At 36.2% G+C, this 20,272-nt stretch overlaps 1 protein-coding gene across 3 annotated transcripts; it reads right to left on the bottom strand.

Moving 5' to 3' along the window:
* LOC105252536 (wiskott-Aldrich syndrome protein family member 3) lies at window positions 1-19,552 on the bottom strand. Of its 3 annotated transcripts, none has more exons than XM_011259949.3 (9): window positions 19,194-19,552; window positions 4,662-5,002; window positions 4,361-4,514; window positions 4,167-4,281; window positions 3,887-3,919; window positions 2,484-2,785; window positions 1,952-2,262; window positions 1,391-1,801; window positions 1-1,223 (listed from the first exon to the last, which is right to left on the bottom strand). In XM_011259949.3, exons 2-9 carry the CDS (start codon window positions 4,933-4,935, stop codon window positions 1,042-1,044), a joined length of 1,782 nt encoding a protein of 593 aa, XP_011258251.1. In that variant the 5' UTR covers window positions 4,936-5,002; window positions 19,194-19,552; the 3' UTR covers window positions 1-1,041. The 3 variants fall into 3 exon arrangements, with proteins under 3 accessions (XP_011258251.1, XP_011258252.1, XP_011258253.1); XM_011259950.3 differs by lacking the exon at window positions 19,194-19,552 and adding an exon at window positions 18,275-18,484; XM_011259951.3 differs by lacking the exon at window positions 3,887-3,919.
* Window positions 19,553-20,272: the final 720 nt, after the last annotated feature.

The raw sequence follows: 20,272 nt of genomic DNA, 5'->3' as shown, positions 1-20,272 counted from the left end.
ATATCTCTAAATTCTTTTTTTGGACTGACAAAAAAATATGTAACATATTTTATTTTAAAGTGTGTGCACAATTTTAAAGAAACGCAGCGTTCAATCTGTCAATCGTTTGTTTTGTGTTTTCAGAATTTCTCTGTTTATCCAAGATTTTATTGCTTGGATCAACAGCATTTACAAATTTTGCTATTAACTAGTGCGTGAACTTGGCATTGTGTGCTTTTGCAAGCTCACGAGTTCCCATTCGAAACTCGAATCGCGATTCGGCGAAAGCTACATTCGCGATTAAATTGGCCGCAATTGGCGCGTCCTCGAGAACGTCCTAAGGACAGAGTGATTAAACTAAACGGCGCTATTGCTATGTCGATTGGTTGGTTCGCCACTCCATTCAATATTGCAGATTGACTCGTAATACTTAGAAGAAAGATGATGTCATGGTTGACAATTCCAAGAAATCATCAAAATTTGGAAATTTCTTTAAAAAAACATTGTTTTTTTAGAAATTTAAATTCTTTCTCATCCTTTCCAAAGAAAATATTTTTTAATAAATTGCTCTCAAAAGGATTAATAAACCAATAATCAAATGTAACACACACAAATGTCTTTTAAATTTCTCTCATAATAATAATACGACAAGAGAAGCGAACGTATTAAAATATATGTTGCCTTGTTCAATGAACGGTAATAAATAAATCCAGATAAGATTCTACAGTAAGACGTATCCTCTGTTAAATGATTTCTGTTAAAAGGATTGTGCAAGATTATACTCGCTATTCTTATTATAACTTAGAATTTACCTCCATCTACAATTTTGAAGATTATTCAGATTCTAAATATACAATGCGTATTTAAAATGTATGAGCGTTTTGATGATTCTCAAAAAATGAAAAATTGGTCAAAAATGAAAAATTGATTAAAAATAAACAAACCAAATAGCCCGCTACAGCGTGACGGGACACATTAAGATGATGTGATGACGAAACGAAAAAATCATCGGCCATTTTTTTAGGAGGCAGTAGCGGCGGCGGCGGATTGAAGGGAGTTGGGTCACGCTAGATTGCTTTCTTGTTCGCCCCATCCCTCACTGTCGCACTCACTTTCCGATGCCGAATCGCTGTCACTGAATTCGACGGCAACACGGCGCGCTAGAATGGATGCAACGTCGTTTAGCGCATTCACGCGTTCCACTTCCTTCTGTTCTATCTTTTCCACCTTGCGCAGCTTTATTCCTACAAAGGATAGTGATTGCATTAATATTACAATTATAATCTTACAATTTTTAACATAGTCGTATATTCATAATATATATTTGATATCAAAGATTGTTAAAGATCCAAGAGATAATTGTTTTATTCTTAACTGTATCGAAAATCATAAAAACACAGAAATAAATTACCATCACGAATCGCTTTGAGCAGATCGTTTCGTGGATCAACCAATGGAATATTCGGATTAACAGGCTTCCTCAATTGACCGTCCACGATGCTCTTCAAAGGTTTCAGTTTCGGCGGATTAGTCGCAATCATTTTCGCGATGTCGCCATTTGTAAGAGGCAATGGCGCCGTCGGGCCGTTGGCAACCGGTGGAGGAGGCGGCGGCGGCGGAGGTGGAGGAATGTTGCACGGGGGCGAGATGGGTCTCGGCGGGGTAGGATCTGGAGTAGGTGGGGGTGGCGGAAGATCTTGGGGTGCCGGGTCCGTTTCGTCTACGCCCAACTGGTTCGGCGGCGTCGGTGTCGAGCGTTGACTCGGCAGAGGACTGTCCGTCCGACTTCCGTTCCTATTCAGCAAGTGCGACGGTATGGAGCCTGAAATATATGTTAATAAAAATCGTAATGATCATGTGTAAATTTTCAATTAATAATTAATACGTTTAAACTATAATTTAAAGAACCAAGAATTTGTGTTTCTTCACATACAATTATTAATAACGCGATAAATTAAAAATAATAATATACCGTTCATGGAAGGAGGAGACATGGTTTCTCCTGGTGGTGGGGGCGGTGGCGGTAGAGTGTCTCTACCGGTGCTCATGGATCTTCCCCTAGTGGGAGTATTATTGGCGGATGCCACTGTGGGTGTAGAATTGCTGGAAGCGTTACTTGGTGGTGCGGGTGGCGGCTGCGACGGCCGCGATCTGCCGCCTCGGCTCGGAGTGCTCTGACCGCCAGGACTCTGATACGTTTCGCTGCCGGCCGGCACCTGACCCGGGGCATAATGCGATCCATACGAATTCTCATCATAGCCCTGAGCTATGTAGTTTGTTGCCCTGGTGGTGAAAAAAAACGAATAATTACATAAAGCCGCAAATCTATAGAAAAATCTAAAGTCAAAAGTAGAACCAGGAAAAAAATCATAATTGTAAGTATGAACAAATTATAAAAATATCTTTCCGATTATTAATTTATCTGTGTAAATGTGTGTGTATATATTATATATTATTATTTTAAAATTATTAGTTGCACATTATTATTATCGCGATATTTTCACCTGTAGTCGGAAGATGGCGGGCTGTAAAGATGTTGTTCTTCCGGGGGGTAACTTCGCCGCAGCTCGATACTGTTAGGCCTGGGCGGCCTAGGATCCGTCATCACCATTCCCAGTAGCGTGTCGTCGCCGGGCTGCACATTGTGCGGCGCCCTATATTGCACCGTCTGCGTCGGCATAATGTACTCGCCGTGGCCAACGGCCAATTGCCGTTGCCGTTCCCTCGTATTGTGCGGCTGTCTCACGCGCTTCTTGTGCCTGCCACCGCCACCTCCGCCGCCACCCTCATTCCGAGGCCTATGCGGCTGTTTTGCGAAAAAAAAGAATGCAATTTTTAAAATGAGAAACGCGAAAGAGACAACGATCAAGGTGCATCGCATGTTAAATCAAGCACAATCGGTTTAAAGTCAAGAACGTCTCGACGATTGATCCAGCGACTGTTGTATAATGTTATCTCAGCGAATTTGGATTCAATGTATTGGAGCATAAATGTTATCTTAAAGATACCCTCTCATTCGTTTAGCCAAATTATAATGTACTGGATCAATAGTTAAATAGGATATATGAATATATATATATATATATATGTAGGAAATAAAAGTGAAGAGCTTTGTAAAGATGATAGCATTATGTTATAACCTCTGAAATTTTTCATTCCTGATTTCTATTATTACCATGAAAAAAAGAAGCAAAATTTTTATTTCCTGTAACTATATATATATATATTTTTTTATTTCCTACAATATGATAAACATGAAAATGGAGATGAGATATTCCTGAAATGGACAATGAGACGATATTGAAATCATGAAGATACCGGTGTCGCTCGAAGATGAGTCAGTGGATGATGAGTATATAACGCAGTTCTATATAATACATTCAAAACTTGCATGAAACTGGCAAAAAACGGCATTACATAAGTGATCCACAAAGTGACGGTAAGTGTAAGAGACTTGTTTCAAAAAAGACGAGTTTCAAAAAAAAAACACAACTCAATTTACAGTGGAAGTGGAAGGTGGAGCTAGGATGGAAGGCCCTGCGTAGATGGAATTTTAGTCCTCTTCTTTGCTCTTTCGTCGTCTAAAAGATCGACGAATTTAGACTTGAACCAAGGGAGTTTATTTACATTCGATCTACGCAAAGTGATGTGATCGCCACTGAGAAAATGTGGCTCTATCAACTACAGAGAACTTCGAGAAAGCGAGCATCTAGCGTCAATCTCTATATCAGCGCGCAAAAAGGTCGGTTAATGAAAGAAAAACCACAGAGAGGGTGATTATATGCGATGAGAATGGAATAGTTGGTGTGGCGATCAATTCGCTGATTGAAATTACTGTTGTCGGATGTTTCGTAAGAGGGTAAGAGAGATTAAAAAGAAACTACAAAGATCCAAACCATCGACTTGCCTCTCTGAACGGTTCGGCATATTCAGACTCGCTCTATAACGAAGGGGATAGTAATTCAATAGTTAGAATCGCAGTATTAAAGACGTACGTTAAAAAAGTAATTTAGTTTACCAGCTCGCGCGCACCCCGAAAACTTTAAAGAATTAGACTCGGTTGATTTGCTTGTATTTCTTTCATTAATTTAGATTTAGAGAAAATGCGCGATAATACAAATATTATAAGTAATACAATAGTTATCGAGGTGCGTTTTTAAATATATTATTATGCGAAGGATTCTTACCTTCTTCCCTCGATCGTGCAACTTCTTTTCCGTATCTTTGAGCATCTCCTGACTCCACAGATCAAAAAAGTAATTCGGATCGGTATAGAACTTTAAGCCGTCCTTACCATCCTCTCTGAAAAAAATACAGTTCAATTACTCTCGAGAGTTAAACCTATTTATATTGATGAAAATTAAGCAATGTCGTTAATTACCTGTAAATATTAAGCTTATCTAGAGGTGGTGGCGTATCGCATTGATGATAGGTCTCTAGCATCGCCGTCGGCATCGTGTCTCTGGAGACGACTTGTTGATCGAACACGACGGAACTCTTGAAGGCTTTTCTCATATGTATATCTTGCAACGAGACTGCGCAAAGAAAATCAAGAGATTTTAATAAATCTTCTTCGTCTAATCTCACAACATTTTATTTCCTTTCTAATTCTCTCTAATTGTTCTTATCTCGGTTATAGTTTATATATACTATGAAGATCGAAACGAGCAGTTTCCACGTACCTTCCTCGACATTACTGTCTAGTTGGGTGACCTTGACGGCCAAACGATCTATCCTAGCCTGTAGAGAGTTGGCGCGATCGCTCAATCCATGCGCCTCTCTCGCCAGCTCGCCGAACAGATCCTCGGCGTGCCTCGATAGACTCGATAGTTGTCTTATAGTATTGGCTAAAGTACCATTAGTGGCTGCTTCGAGCTCCGACGGCAGCGGGAAGTCCTCGGGGATGGTGCCGCGTGCCACGTGTACGGGCTCTACTAGTCGTTTCGGAAGCGGCATCTTGCCGGCTGTTTGTTCCTCCTGCTTGCTCCTCCTCCCGGTAACTCACTCACCGCTCTCTCGAGACCTGAAATCATCCCCGGAATTATTGTCAGAAATGTCAATCATCGGATCAGATTCTCGAAATTTTAAGTTTTTTCATTATATAACTTTATGAAAATTTAATCCAAGTCTCAATCGATCCTAATAATGAAAAAAACATATCCTTTGCATTGGAGGACAAAATCTTTTATGCCTTGAATGCTTAAAGCAATTAAAAATATTGTAGAAATATTTCTGAATTATTATTCATACTTTTGAAAAGTATTTTTTATGAACAATTATAAAAATTGATAAATTTAATTATAATTTTTATAATTAAATTTATAAATTTAATTATATTATAAATTTATAATTTTAATAATAAAAATATATTATTTATAAAAGTTAATTCTCAAATAGTATGCAAGGGATATACATTACTAGAGCTGAAGGAAAAATTGTAATTAAATATTGTCGAAAATATAATTATATTTTTCATCGAAATGGTGTCGACGAAAGTTTCCAAATAATTGAATATAATTTTTCTGTACACGATACTGTACAGGATACTTCAAACATGTTTGAGAATAATCGAATGACGCTCTCCTAGGGTAAATTTGCTTAAAACGTGATTTATTCGCGAGTAGCTTTTGAAGAGTGCTCGACCAGTGTGAACCACTCGTAATAGCTTAAAATCGTCCCCGTTTTCGAAGAGGACCGTTAACGAGATGAATATTTGATTCAGCCGAGGACATCCCTTTGATCCAGTCCCTGTTACATCCGACAATGTACAAATGGGGGAGGGCTCGAGCGAGAGGAATTGCGAACGCGTAATCTCGCGGACTATAAATATACATTTGTATAAATTTGTGTACTTGAAAATCGCACAAATTGACGATATTTCATTGCTCGCTGCCTCTTATCTCGTTAAGCGCCGTTTGCTTCATTTTTTCCACGGGTTTTGAAACACGCTCAACGTGCACGCACACACGCACGCACGCACGCATGTAACGGTAAATACCACTGCATTACGCAATTGCTAACGTCATACGTGATAACGATAATATCTTATCGCTCATGGTTGACTGCATTAGCAAAGTGGCCGTATCAGTTGTTTTACTTCTTCAGATTTTTATGGATAATTATTATGAACGTGAGTTATCGGTGCATGGAGTCGCCCGTTAATTTGCAAGCATGTGACGTTACAGTTATGCTAATGTTATGCTAACGTTATGCTAACAGAATGTTGAATTAAAAAATTGCATTCTCGACTATTTAAAATTTAACTTTTCAAGTTTGAGGAAGCGAGATTTATTTAGATATTTAATAAATTATTGTTATATTTAATTATCTTAAAATTCTAAAGAATCTTATATAATTATTTTATAATCTCTTTCCGCTTTATCAGAACAAGAGAATTTATAACAGGCTTTTTCCTTTAAGATTAATTAAAATGGAGACAAATATGTATGTCAATAGCGATTGTCAACAAACATTGTTTGAGTTATCCGGGGTCAATGATACGACCGTGACCGAATATAACTCTGTCAGCAACGACAACCAAGTCGGCGACGTGCGTAACTCCATTGTGCCTCCTAATTAGCAATTAGCCGCTGCGAAGCGTGCAAATGGAGCTGCTCTACGGGATATTGCACCTGCGAAGAGAACCATGAAAAGCTCTGACACGGCTAATAATATCTATCAAAGGGATTGTATCTGAAAACACCTTCACATCTCGTTATAGCTTACCGTTAAAACCTCTTCTGTTATTTGTAAAAAATTGTAAAAACTATTTAAACTTAATATTCTTCTTGACATCTTTCTTGATATTATTATTAATTATCCTCTATTATATTAAATGAATATATTATTAAAGTCTTGACATAAAATAAAACCTTCACTTCAATGCGTTATCTTGAGACTCCACAATAGGAAATAATAATTCATGTAATAATATTTGCCACTTGTAAGTTTTTTGACGATTTGTAAAATATATTTATAATTTATTTATAATTGCCGATGTATAAAAAATAATATTATATTATCTCACAAGCGATGAACAGACATCTTGTTGAATACTCTTGTTGAACTCAGTCATTACGATATAATTATCGTGTGAGTCACTAACCACTAGAATTCTTTTGCCGTCAGTATATTTTATTACGTCACGTAAAATATCGAACAGTCATTTTGTCATTGAACCAGTCAACGAGAAATAAACGATTCATTTCGCGGCCATTGAATATCGAGATCACGAGGCATAAAATTACATAACGAATGTGCAAGTGCAAAATGTCGATATTTCACAAGAACGATTATTATATTTGGATTATTTAATACAGAAATCTGCGAGAAACGGCTTCTATAACTGCTGGCAAGTTGCAATTGCGATTAGCAAGTATTCGTGTGTTTTCGCACAATTAATTTAATTTATATATTATTTCAAATTTATTATTTGTATAAATTTCACATTTATATATTTCATATTGAAATAAATTGTTCCACATTTATTTTGATAATATTATACATCAATACCAATTATATCTCTAGGATCAATATTTTATTTCTATTATTTTACTACTAATATCCGAAGAGATATATTAATGTCTTCAAGTGCTTTCTACTTTTTGCGAATATAAGTCAATGCTGTGTGATATTTGGAGACAAACATCGATATGCTGCTAAATTTAAACATTCGTGCTAACAGGATTCATGTGCAGTAAGCTTGAAGCATGTTCTTTGTGAATGAAACCGCAGACACACGCTGCCGCATGCAGTAGGCTTGCATAAGGTAAGCAATATCCTGAGGCTGAAAGGTCACTACTACGCTACAGTGCTCGCCTACTACTACCACCGTTTGACAAGTAGAAACCGGAAAGGCTTATTCTTTGCTCCTCGCAACATGTTTGTCGATTATTCGGACGTTGCACCTATTTCAGGTTGTATTCGATTGCGTTTGGATCATCCACAACGATACTGCAACGTACGATGACACTTGCGTTTCGAATAAAAAATTGATTTTCACTCGAGATTTTTATGCAAAAAAAATTCAATAAGATTCTACAAGTGCGCGTGAGAATTTTATTTCTAACTCAATTTTATATATTTCATCTAAATGAAAATGCACATGTCGACCGAATAAAATTTATTTAATTTCTTAATTTGACAGATGTGCTTTATAAAAATCATATAATAACAATGAGATAATATCCTGTATGAAAAATCTTAATTTTTCAAGGATTCATATTTTTCAAGGATATACAAACGAACGATAATTTTTCTGATTCCGATAATTCAACGCGTATAATTTGATGCAAATATATTCGCGATATATCGAAGGCGTTGACATTGAAAGCAGTTTTTTAACGCTTAATAATAATGTGGCTCGAATTGTTAAATCTCTTTTTAGATTTACAAGATGGCGGTAAACGACAAATGACAATGAAATGCCGTGCTGTTTCTACCGATTATTCACGCTTGTTCGCGGTTGCATTCTGGTGCGCACGTGCGACTGTCGAGCAGAGAATGCACATGTCGACCATATGGTCACGCATAAAACGTATGCAAGAAAGACAAGGTCACTACCCCCTACGCACAAATCGATGCAATTTTGCGACTATAACAAATCTCTTCTTGAGATTATATTATCTGTTCTTTCTTCATGCCTTTCATGTACGCACAAAAAAAATGCATTTTTTTAAATAACTTATACATATAAAATTAAACTTTCCCTTTCGATTTTTTTTAAATTTTATTGAAAACAATTTGATAATGAAAATAATTCGACCGAATAAAATAAATATAAATTACATAAAAATTAATATAAAAAAATGGAATAAATTGATTAAATTTATTTGTGTTCCTTTTCATCATATAGCGTTATTTATTTTATCGTATTGTAAAATGGTTTGCGGGAGATTTCTGCATTGATATTCAAACTACTTAGTGTGCTTCACAGGAAAGAAGCGCATATCGAGATGCATTAGAATCGAGATCGAGGCGATTGAACGGTGCAATCTGACTAGACATTATTGTTGACAACAAAGAGTTATGCTAATGTCGCGACGTGCAACGATTTTGCAATCGCGGATACGTGCATCTAGGAAAATTCTATCTTCTTCGCGAAATGCCATTCCTCGCCTCTCGGAATTACATTGAAATCGCAATTTTTTTTTAATAAAATGGAAATAAATTAAATATATAAATAAATATATATAATTAAATTCATATATAAATTTATATATTAATATATTACTAAATTATACAAATTTCATTTTTATTTTTCTATTGATAAAAGTAAAACATGCAAATTTTCTCATACAAATTTATTTTAATATCGGAAATTTAATTCAACTACAATTTTATAATTATTGTTCGTAGATTTAAAATTTTAAATTAAATTTTATTTATTCATATACATATATACTTATATTATCTTTTTGCCAAATAAAATTTTTAGTCAGTGCAAAAAGGATTTCCATCGAACGTGGGCGGATTATTAACCACGTGTAGCTAATTAAAGCGCGAGAGAGCTTCGCCAGAAGAAACGACAGGAGAGAAACATAGATAGAAAGAGTGAGAGAGAAGAAGAGAGAGAGAGAGGACGAGTATTGTATTCGGGTCACTGATAAGGGAAGGATGTGAATCGTTGGGGAGTCGCTAACGACAGGTTGAATAAATTATATCGACGTTTATGCGTTACGGGAGCAACGTGCTGAAAAGCTGTGTGGTGCTGCTCTCACAGATTGCCTGGCCGAGATATTTATATCCTGCCTGCTGTGTGCACACCATCACTACTATCATCTTGTATTTTGTATACAGGCGTGAAGTCGATAGAGGTATATACAGCGATCATCAAACTTGCACGCTTGCAATATTACAACAAAAATATTTACTTGATATGCGCTATTTCTCACGATATTGTGCAAACAAAGCTCGATTAAAAGTTTTATCTTCATTGAAATAATGAACGTGAATGCTGAGGAAAGTTAAAGATTTTTCCATCTAAATTTCTCCCAACCGTCAGTGAATCAAAGTTTCGAAATGATAGAAATCTAAATGACTCAAACATAAAATATATAGAGGAAAAGAAAGTCCAATTTATTAAGGTTTTGAATGTTTTTGATGGAACTATCTCATTCTATGTAACATTCTAATGACAATTAAATGACAAATTCGTGGATACAATAGTCTGTCACGCGCGACTGCGAATGATTGCATTTTACAATTATTTTTATTGCTTACAATTATTTTTATGACAAGTGAAACTAGCTATATTAAAGTGGATTAACGCAACTTTTCATTGCGAAACACGTTTGAGGCTACTTTTTTCACTCGAGTTAAATCTAACTAGGCCTGAAGCCGCGCTCGAGTTAACGCGCGATGAAGAAGCTCGAGAAGACACGTGGGCACCCTTAAAAAGGTACTCATTCCTCATTAACGGCGTTTATATCGTTTGAGAAAACAAGATGCCAGAGAAACAAGCTTCATTTTTATTTCCTTCAAGCTCTATTTTTATTTCCTTTCCCGTATATCTTTAGCCGATACAAAAATCTATTTACTGTAAGGAAAAATGAATCGAGATTTTCATGATTTTTCATTATTTTTGCTTTCAAAATTTCTTAATTTTATAAGCCATTGATTACATAATAAAGATTCTTAAAATTTAATTTTGCGATATTTGATATATATTTATCTCTCTAAAACAATGAATCTCTCACGTTCAGATTTTCCTAGATTCATATTTGATCCTTGAAATCGTGTGAGCAATCTCCCCTTAATTTTTATTTCCAACATTTCCTGATTTTTTCAATTTCAAAAATATGCATTCATAAAAATTCATAAAAATTCGTAGATCCTTAAAATGAGAAATTATATATATTTTCAAGTTAATTTCCCTTTGTATTGGTGCGATATTACGAGTTTCAGTTTAAACTTTTTGCCTGGTAAAATCGAGGTCTCGTAAAACGTGACGAGCTCGCTTGATACGCCTGTCCTCGTCGACTTTGCGGCTTGATCAATATTGCGCGAACGATGGAAGCAGACACGGATTCGTTTACCGTCGACGATTAGCGATCGGCGATCGGCTCGCGTGAATCTCGAATCTTTCTAGCGCGCCTCGAATTTCACGCTCTCGATATCGCGCTCTCGACACATACCGCTCGTTGGTCGAGTGAAAGCAGGTGATTTATACGAGCTGTTCCAAAATACTGACGAGAGAAACGCGATATTTTTCTTTCTCGAATTTTTTGCTAAATTTCTTTAATTTTCTCCCAATCTAATAAATCTTATTAATCGCGAGAAACCAAGCGTTTTGGCTACGAACTTACATGTTAAAACAACGCGGCGCCGCGTTCATCGAAATAAAAATCACCCTGAGGATATTTTCGTCGACCCTCGTGTCCCGAGTCAAGTCAGCAGGAACGGGTATCGGGGCGCAATGCGTCAGTTCCTTCGATACTAGGACTACCGACAACCCCTCGATATAATACAGGGGATGACGTCATCATCTCCGTGTTTGTACTCTGTAAATATAATTTGCTGTTTGGAAGCCGAATAAAATTAATTATTACAAAGTTATTTACAAATTATTACATTAATTATTACAGCCGAATAAAATTAATTATTACAAAATTTATGTATCAAGAATCTAGAAATTGATAAAAAACACAATCCTTTAAATTGTCAAAATAAATAAAAAAATCTTATAAATTTAGAAAATTGTTAAAATATATGATACAAAAATTAAAAATATTCATAAAACACTAAAAATTTATAAAATCTAAAATCTATCAGATTATGAATTTATAGATACAAGGATTTAAAAATCTGTGATGACGAGGCAAACTAAGCAGATATTAAAACATCCTTCGAATACACTCGATACATGTGTACTTCCGATTGATCTCTTATACGCGATATGTATTTCTGCCCACATGTGAAATCGTAAATTACGTCGCGTTGGAAATTGATGCGTTCGATCGAGGGAATCGAATGTCAGGAACCGGTTAGTTAAACTTGTTTCGAAAAAAATATTTTAAAAATAAGGAGCGGTAGAAGAAGCAGGATACTTGTTCATTGAGTATATTGCTTCAATGCTGCTATTATTACATCCGCAAAGATTAGCCTCGCGATCTGTTAACTGTTCTTGCGAGTCAGTAGTTCATCTTAAAACATTTTCGCCACAGAATTTAATAATTATTAATTTATTGTACTTAAAATTTTAATTAATTCTATTAAATTTTGATTTATTCTTTTCTACGTATTTAATTTTAAAATTTTTGCATTTTTTCATAAGGTATTGCTAATCCTATAGTACATTATATTTGATATCACAGGAGATTTATTCTAGTAATTATTTTCTTGATTGTAATAAATGAGAAAATTTAAATTTGTAATAATTTTTACATAAAAAACTCTTTGATTTTAAAAATGATCGATTTTGCAGCTTCTCTTCATGTTTCATAGATTTTTTTACGAGTACTGCTTTACTTTTAGTTGATTATTTTAATTTTTGTTTAAACAGATATACCGGACTAAATAAAATAAATTTGTAAATAAAATTTTCATGAAAAGTGTATAAAATTTCTGAGAAGAATACCACAGTAAAATTCCAATAGGAAGAGCAGCGATCTAACGGATACAAGTGCGCGACTAATTACGACAAGAGGTCTCGAGAAAGCAAGGACCACAAGGAGGAAGACTGGAACAAAAAGCTCACGGTGGACAGTGGCAAAGTATCAAGTAACATTCGTCATGGTGAATGCGGAGACGTCGACCTCGGATGTATCCCAGTCGGGCTAGTCGCATATATATATATATATATACGTATGTGTGTAAGTCGTGTGAATACACACATGCACACAGATCCGTTTTCTAGTGAGGCAGATGTACATCTCATATAGCGAACGGATTTAACCCTCTTTCTTAAATAGAGGCGGCTTTCGTAAATTGAAGTGATAAATCACGAGGAAAAACGCGAACCTCTTGGAGACAATGATTCTATAAACGATGTCGTCGAGATGTTTCTTTTCTCCGAAAACGCGGAAATATGTCGAAAGCTCGTAAAGGGCTGCATCTCAAACTGCACTTGCTATAAAGGTCAGTGCACCACGACGCCGGAATTAACCGCAGTATATAGTACTCTTATAATTGTTTGTTTCTAAAAGTCTTCAGAAGTTGGGTCCATGCAATAATTTTTAATTAAGGCGCAAAAACTAGAAAATATAAAAAAATAATATATGAATAAAAGATATAATATAAAATATAAAAAAAAAATAAAAAATGAAATAATATAAGATAAAAAAAATACAGTAATGATTTTTACACTTTTCTAAAAACGCATCGATATTTTTGAGCTTCAACAATAATTTACTACGTATAATTAGCATCGAGATCGAAATTGATTGCAAATTGCAGCAATAAATTAGCGAGAGAGCGTGCGCATCGTGCATTGTTTATCACAGGCGGCGTTTCTCTGGGATGGGATACGCGTTGATAATGATAAAAAAGGATAGCATGACGTGGCATCAACGAACACCCACACGCCGAGGCGAGAAAATCGAAACTTTATTGAATCGCCCGTCTCACCCTTGAACTCTTCCGCAATCTGCTTTGATAATTAAGCTCTCTCGCGTTAATTAGGTTTTTAATGACGGAGATACCTAGATATCGTGATTTTCAAGCGTTCGTAAATATTTGAATAATAAAAACTAGAAAATAATTTATATCTTTATATACATATTATAACTTAATTATTAAATATTTTATTGTATAATTTTTACAGAAATTATGTTTTATATAGTTTTCGTTTCCCAAAGCAATTATACATAAATGATTATTACTATTAAATTATGTAATTGATTATTAGTTCAATTTTTTTATTGATTTCCTGTTTAATAATACTAATCTGAATAAAAATTGTGCATATCTATGACATTAATACCGATCGCAAATTTACCAAATAAAAAGGCGCAATAATCTGCTTATCTCGCGAGCCAATATTTGCATTTTTCGAGATGTATGTTCATACTTTTCTATTGCGAATCATAAATCAAACTTGAACAAATTGCGCTTCCTTTCATCGTAAATGGCGCAATCTTTCTGTTTGCGAATACGCGTATCTTTGTATTATTATCGTAATATATATGTATGTGTATTATCTGTAAAAATAATTTTTAATTAAGATAGATGCATTATATTTGACCGAGACATTTTGATGAAAGAATCACACATAAAACACATTTTACTTAAAAATTAGATAAGACTTATAATTTATTTTTAATATTTTAAAATATTCATATTAACAAATCAGAAATTAAATTCGTAATCACAAAATATAAATTAAAATACGTTTATAAGTATTAATAATAATGTATTAATAATAAAGTATTAATAATAATGTAATAGAGTCAATTAATACAGCGATTAGCTCTTAGCCTAGTTTCCACGAACGCAATATATCCTCTTATGAAGCTTAATTGTGTAGGTCTTCACGTAAATATGGATTAAAGTAACAAGAGAATCATCTCAAAATCGAATAGGTTTTTCAGGGAGAACTTTTAATGTCTCGCACATTTGTTTACATCTGTCCGAAAAATCAATTTAAAGTCTTTGTACTAAAATATTATGGAAATGTAATTAATTTTATATTGTTTTTAAAATCTCCCTAAAACAAGTCGTATCCAAATATATTTTACAGTGTCCGTCTATCAAAATCCTTTCTTAAAAAAAAAATGCAGAATTATTTTACATGTTTCACTGATAATAGCACGTAACTTTAAATGATGAAAAGATTAATAAGAAAACAAAAAAGTATGACATATGGCAAAGAAAGATCACGTTACGCAGATAAATTGCACTGGCATAAGTGCAGCAGATGCATCTGAAAAGTGCAGATAACACGATAACCGATTGCGTGTTGAACTCGAAAGCGTTGAACTCGCAAAAAACAAATAAACGCATACAAGCAACTTGTTATAATAAACTAAAACTAAAACAAGTCATTCACGGCTTCAAGCCGGATCAACGATGATACCATCTGAATAATTCCTATAAATGATCGATGATGAAGCTCCAAGAGATTGCATCTCTTCAAGTGCGCGCGATTTAATATTGATACATATTAATGAAACTACAGTTTCATATTGAATGAAACTACAGTTTCATATTGAATGAAACTACATTTAATTAAATTTATATAAATTTAAATTTATATAAATATAAGGGAATTAATTTGAATGATGATAATAAGAGAAACTTATTTAATTCAAATTCTAAATTTTAACGTAAGGTGAATCGATAATTAAAATAAATTGATACATTAGATTGACAATTTTAATCTCATTAAATTATGCATGTATAGCCAATTTTTAATTTTTGCGAGCGAGAACTGAAGCGGAGTTTCTCACGAGACTCTGTTTATAGATCTGGAATATTAACCTCGATAATGAGATATTATTTATATGGGTTTCCAGCCGTATGACTGGAAATATATACAACAACCCAGTTTCCCTGGTCTTTGCGTAGTCGCGGAAACGCGGTCAGGTATTATTGCGCGTAGGACTATCGTGCGTGTGTCCGTGTGTAAGAGAAGTATAATCGCGAGTTTCTGGCAATTTTCATAGGCAAAGGGGCAAAGACATCGACGGTATTTCTCTCTACGTTAACTCTCCGCGATTTCGCGGCGATTTCCCACGACCCTCGTCGAACCGTGAGCGCCATAAAGGCCGGACTATCGATTTTGCATCACGCTTCTTTTTCTGTCACGCCGCGAGTCTACGAGTCTTCTTGGGTTCGTACCAAATGGGAATGTATTAAAAATATCCACCGCGATACTTTCGTTTCAAGTAGACAATATTTTTCTAAATAAGTTAACTTTATTTTTATTCTTTAATCAAATTCTAATATTTAATTTTATTATTTGTTCTCAATCATATAATAAATTCTCGGTTATGTAATAAAATCCTCAATAATATATTCCTTTAAATTATTTTTAATCCGCATAAAAGCTTGGCACGTGCATTTTACACAATCCTCTCCGTACGATTAATAAATCGAGAACGATTGGAAAATCACGCGAGAGAGTAATGTTACTCGAAGAGATCAAAGACATCACGATACTTTTGTTTCACGTAAACAATATTTTTTTTAATAAGTTAACTTTATTTTTATACTTAATCAAATTCTAATATTTAATTTTATTATTTTTTCTCAATCATATAATAAATTCTCGGTTATGTAATAAAATTCTCAATAATATATTCCTTTAAATTATTTTTAATCCGCATAAAAGCTTGGCACGTGCATTTTCCACACAATCCTCTCCGTACGATTAATAAATCGTACGAGAACGATTGGAAAATCACGCGAGAGAGTAATGTTATTCGAGGAGACCCCAAAGACACATCGCCTTGCCATCGCGAAAGAGCGTAATCGCAGGAGCGAAACGCGCGTGACAGGATTACGAGAGACTGCGACTGCGTGTCTCGACGCGCAGTTGCATAATTTCTTTGCTGGTGCCTTTGTAGAAATTTCGCGAAACGGAATGTCTGCGTATTTACGTTGCCAGTAGCACGCGGTCGACCCCGTTCAAGGTAATGCGGCCAACAGAGACGCGGAGAGAGAACGGTAATATATACCATTGTATTCCATATAGGGTGTTCTTAAAAAAGGCGTCGACCGTTGCATATATCGATGGAATGGTAATTAATTTCGTACAGATAAGATTGATAGAAATGTTATTATTTATTTCACTAAAGACGAAGTGATATTTGTAAAAAAAATGGGAACCGAGATGTATTTTTATTACAGTATATTGAAAATTTGCGCGAGAAAGATTCTAACGCGATTTGCCTCCGTTTCCCTAGTTTTTAGACAAGATTTGACTCGTAACGTCGTCCAAGGGGATCCACCGGAAGATGATCCAAGATTAGCCGAATAACCGAGAGGCGAACGAGAGGGTCGAGCCTTGCATTCTCCCTCAGGCTACATCGAGAATGTCAACAGAGAGAGTAAATGGGATCCAATTGGGTCACAAAGATCCCGAGATCCAAGTAATAAAATCGCAGAGTTTCAAAATTTCAAAACTCCAGGAATTCTTGGAAAATTGAAAGATTTTTTTGTAAATTTAAATCTTAAACACAGTTTGACAAAAAGTTGAATTGTAAAATTAATTTAAAGATCTTTGAAACTTATCGATTCTGCAATTTCACAAACAGAAAGATAAAGATTTCACGGAATTTTAAATTTTCAAAACATGAAAACTTTAATTTATTACTTAAAAGAATCTAAAATTGCATAAAATATTTTCTCTCGAAACTATAAAGCTTTGCAGCTTTAGTCATTTAAATCTCTGGAATTTCAAACTATTTCGAACGTATATTAAAGAGGGATTTAAACTTTAATTATGTATTAATTTAATTAATTTCCCCTGAACATTTGCTACATCGTATTCTTAGACAAAGAGCTCACACGCAGCAATAAAAGAAAAGGGCAAGATGGCTCGGTGTGTTAACATCATCGATCGATAATGTTACGTATACGCGCATACACACGCATACGGATGCGTATACACGCATACACATGACGATCGTGATCTAACGGTTCATTAATAAATTAAGAAAAGGTCAGGCAAGACGATTGCTCTCTCTTTTCGAGATCGCACGATCAAATGCATACATATCGTTCTCGCTTCCCTTTAACATACAAGGTATCTCGTGAACGTTCATAAGCTTACAAATAAGGAGAAGTTTTATACAAATATACGTTTGGTCTTTTAAGATTAAACGTTCGAACAATTATCAAAAAATGTCACATCGAGATCGGTCGTCTTGAGACACCCTGTATCGAGAATGCCAACAATTGACGACTCCATGTTCTCATTTCTCACTCGCAAATTATTTCTAAACGATCGCTATGATTTATATCGCGATACTCGGCACATTCTCTTCGACCCTCTTAATTCATTCTATCGTGAAAAGTGCACCTCGGGGCGCTATAATTTCCCACGCACGAGTTTTTCTCATTTCCCGTTCTCGTATCCCGGTCATGATGCGAGACACACGCGCATCTAGGAATAATTGAACCTTGTAAATTCTTGAGAAACTTCCGCATAGATTTTCAAATGTTACGACAGTATAGAAAACAAATGCAAAATAATAAAACTATCAGTAATTAATAATAAATATAATTAATATTAATAAAAAAACGAATAAATAAATATTATTAATATTTATATAAATATTAATACACGTAGTAATATTCGTATGTTTAATTATTCACAACTACACGTAATTTTCTATACAAATGTTTTTCTCACCACTTCTCACGTTCTTCGCGGGTGAAACTTATGTCATTCCAGGCGAGCGACATCGAGTGACGGAAACGACGGGATTGTCGATGACAAAATCAACAGACGCAAATATTGACTGCTTTATAACTGAATTCAGTTCTCTTACACCGGAATGCTTTAATCTCGATACAAAAGTGGCACAACTGTCGATGACCAAGTGAATCGTTAATCATTACAATGATTTATTCCTCACGTGCACGAAATCGCGGGGATAAAAAATGAAAGGGTTTGTCACGAAAATGACATAATCCCAAGCGTTAAGAAGCACTATAAGGATAAAACATCCTGGCCAAAGCGAAGCTTACGCAAATTCCAGATTAATCTCATCCTTACACTGTACATCGTTCCGGATACGCAAAGGGTTAATTATTAATACACGCGATAACGGCAAGGCTTAACAATCGGCGTCGCGATCTCTTTCGCTCTCGCTCCAGCGACGAGAGAGAGAGGAGAGGCGTCTCTCCAGAAGCGCTCGCTCCGAGAGAGCGAGAGCGAGAGAGAGAGAGAGAGGGAGAGAGGAAGAGAGAAAGACTACTACTACTCGCGGGGAGGGCCACCCCGGCCACCCCCTGCACGGACAGCCGGCGCCCGTGTCCCGTATGCGGCGACGACGGCCATGTGCCGCCCCCGGAAAACCGCCGCCCATCGAGTACGGCGTCTTCTCTCGACGTCGCGACTCGTCGCGGCTTATCGAGGCCCCGAGGCTCCGTTATCGCGGTCACGCGACGACGGCGCACGAGAAAAAGCCCGACTGACAAGATGTGTCACGGAACACGAAGCTCCGATATCTCGCCGTCTCTCCCTCTCCGTCGATCCAATGGCTCGGTCTTCCTCTCTTTCTCTCTCTCTCTCTCTCGCGCTTACTTCTTACTCGTTCGACACTCACCATCGTATCCGTCGCACGGCTGTCCGCCGCGTGTCCGCGCATATCCCGGACGGAGAGGCCGAGCGGGCGACCAGGGGAGAAAAAAGGCCGACCGTGTCCTCGGCAGGAGGCGACGCGGCGATCAACGTGTGGGCGACGTCGCTCGACGCCCGACGTCGCGACGACCGATCCGGACAAACGCGGCTCGACTTCACCCGCGGACACAGAAAATGGCGTTGCGCTGTGGCACGCAGCAACAACAGCAGCAGAAGCAGCAACGGCGCGTACAATACGTTCGCTCGTTCGCCCGCTCGCTCGTTAGCTCGCTGGCTCCCTCGCTACGTCGTCACTCCGCCGGGGCCGCGGCTCGACTACACCGGACGCCGTCCGGCGGCGCGACGATCGCCCGCGGCGCCGCCAAATTTCAAAATCGTTCGCGTCGACTTTCAGCCTCCTTCCACTGCGAGTGCAAATTATTCCCACTCGGTGTAATAAATGTGAGAAAAATTCTTGTTCCAAGTTGTATTTATCGATCTGTTTCTCTCTTCATTTTATTCTCTATTTGATATTTCTCTCTTAAAATTCCGGAGTTAGAGAGATAGAGTCGGAAATTATATTACAGGTAGCTATTATATTATATGCAAAAATTGACGCCGATATAATGAAGAGGGCGTGTATGAATTTATAATAGGAATATATTTATAAACTTATAATATTGATTCTAGAATAGGAATGTGCACAATAATGTGAAATTAATTTTATTAAGAAAATACGTACATACAAGTGCGTGATGCAGGTCCTGATGATCTCACGAGATAAATGACGTAGATTTTTCTTAAATCCGCGAAAAGCAATATTGTAGTTTGCATTGTTGTATTTTGCATTTCTGCGATTACGCGATTCTGATCCCAACTGCGCCACCTATCGCGACAAGTTGAAACCACGGATTGTCAAAACCATAGACAAAAGAAATGTCTGTGAACCGATCTGAACAAGTTGACACATTTGATTGGCTACACCATATTATTGGTATCCTTTCCGAGTGTACTAACAATATGGCGCATTTATAATCCATTTTCATGTTTAAAATTATTTTGTCT

The sequence above is a fragment of the Camponotus floridanus genome, unplaced genomic scaffold (assembly GCF_003227725.1).
Source record: "Camponotus floridanus strain SB8 unplaced genomic scaffold, Cflo_v7.5 scaffold131, whole genome shotgun sequence".
NCBI classification, from domain to species: Eukaryota; Metazoa; Arthropoda; class Insecta; order Hymenoptera; family Formicidae; genus Camponotus; species Camponotus floridanus.
Note: the sequence above shows the minus strand (reverse complement) of the source record. Positions and strands in the feature narration are given on the sequence as shown.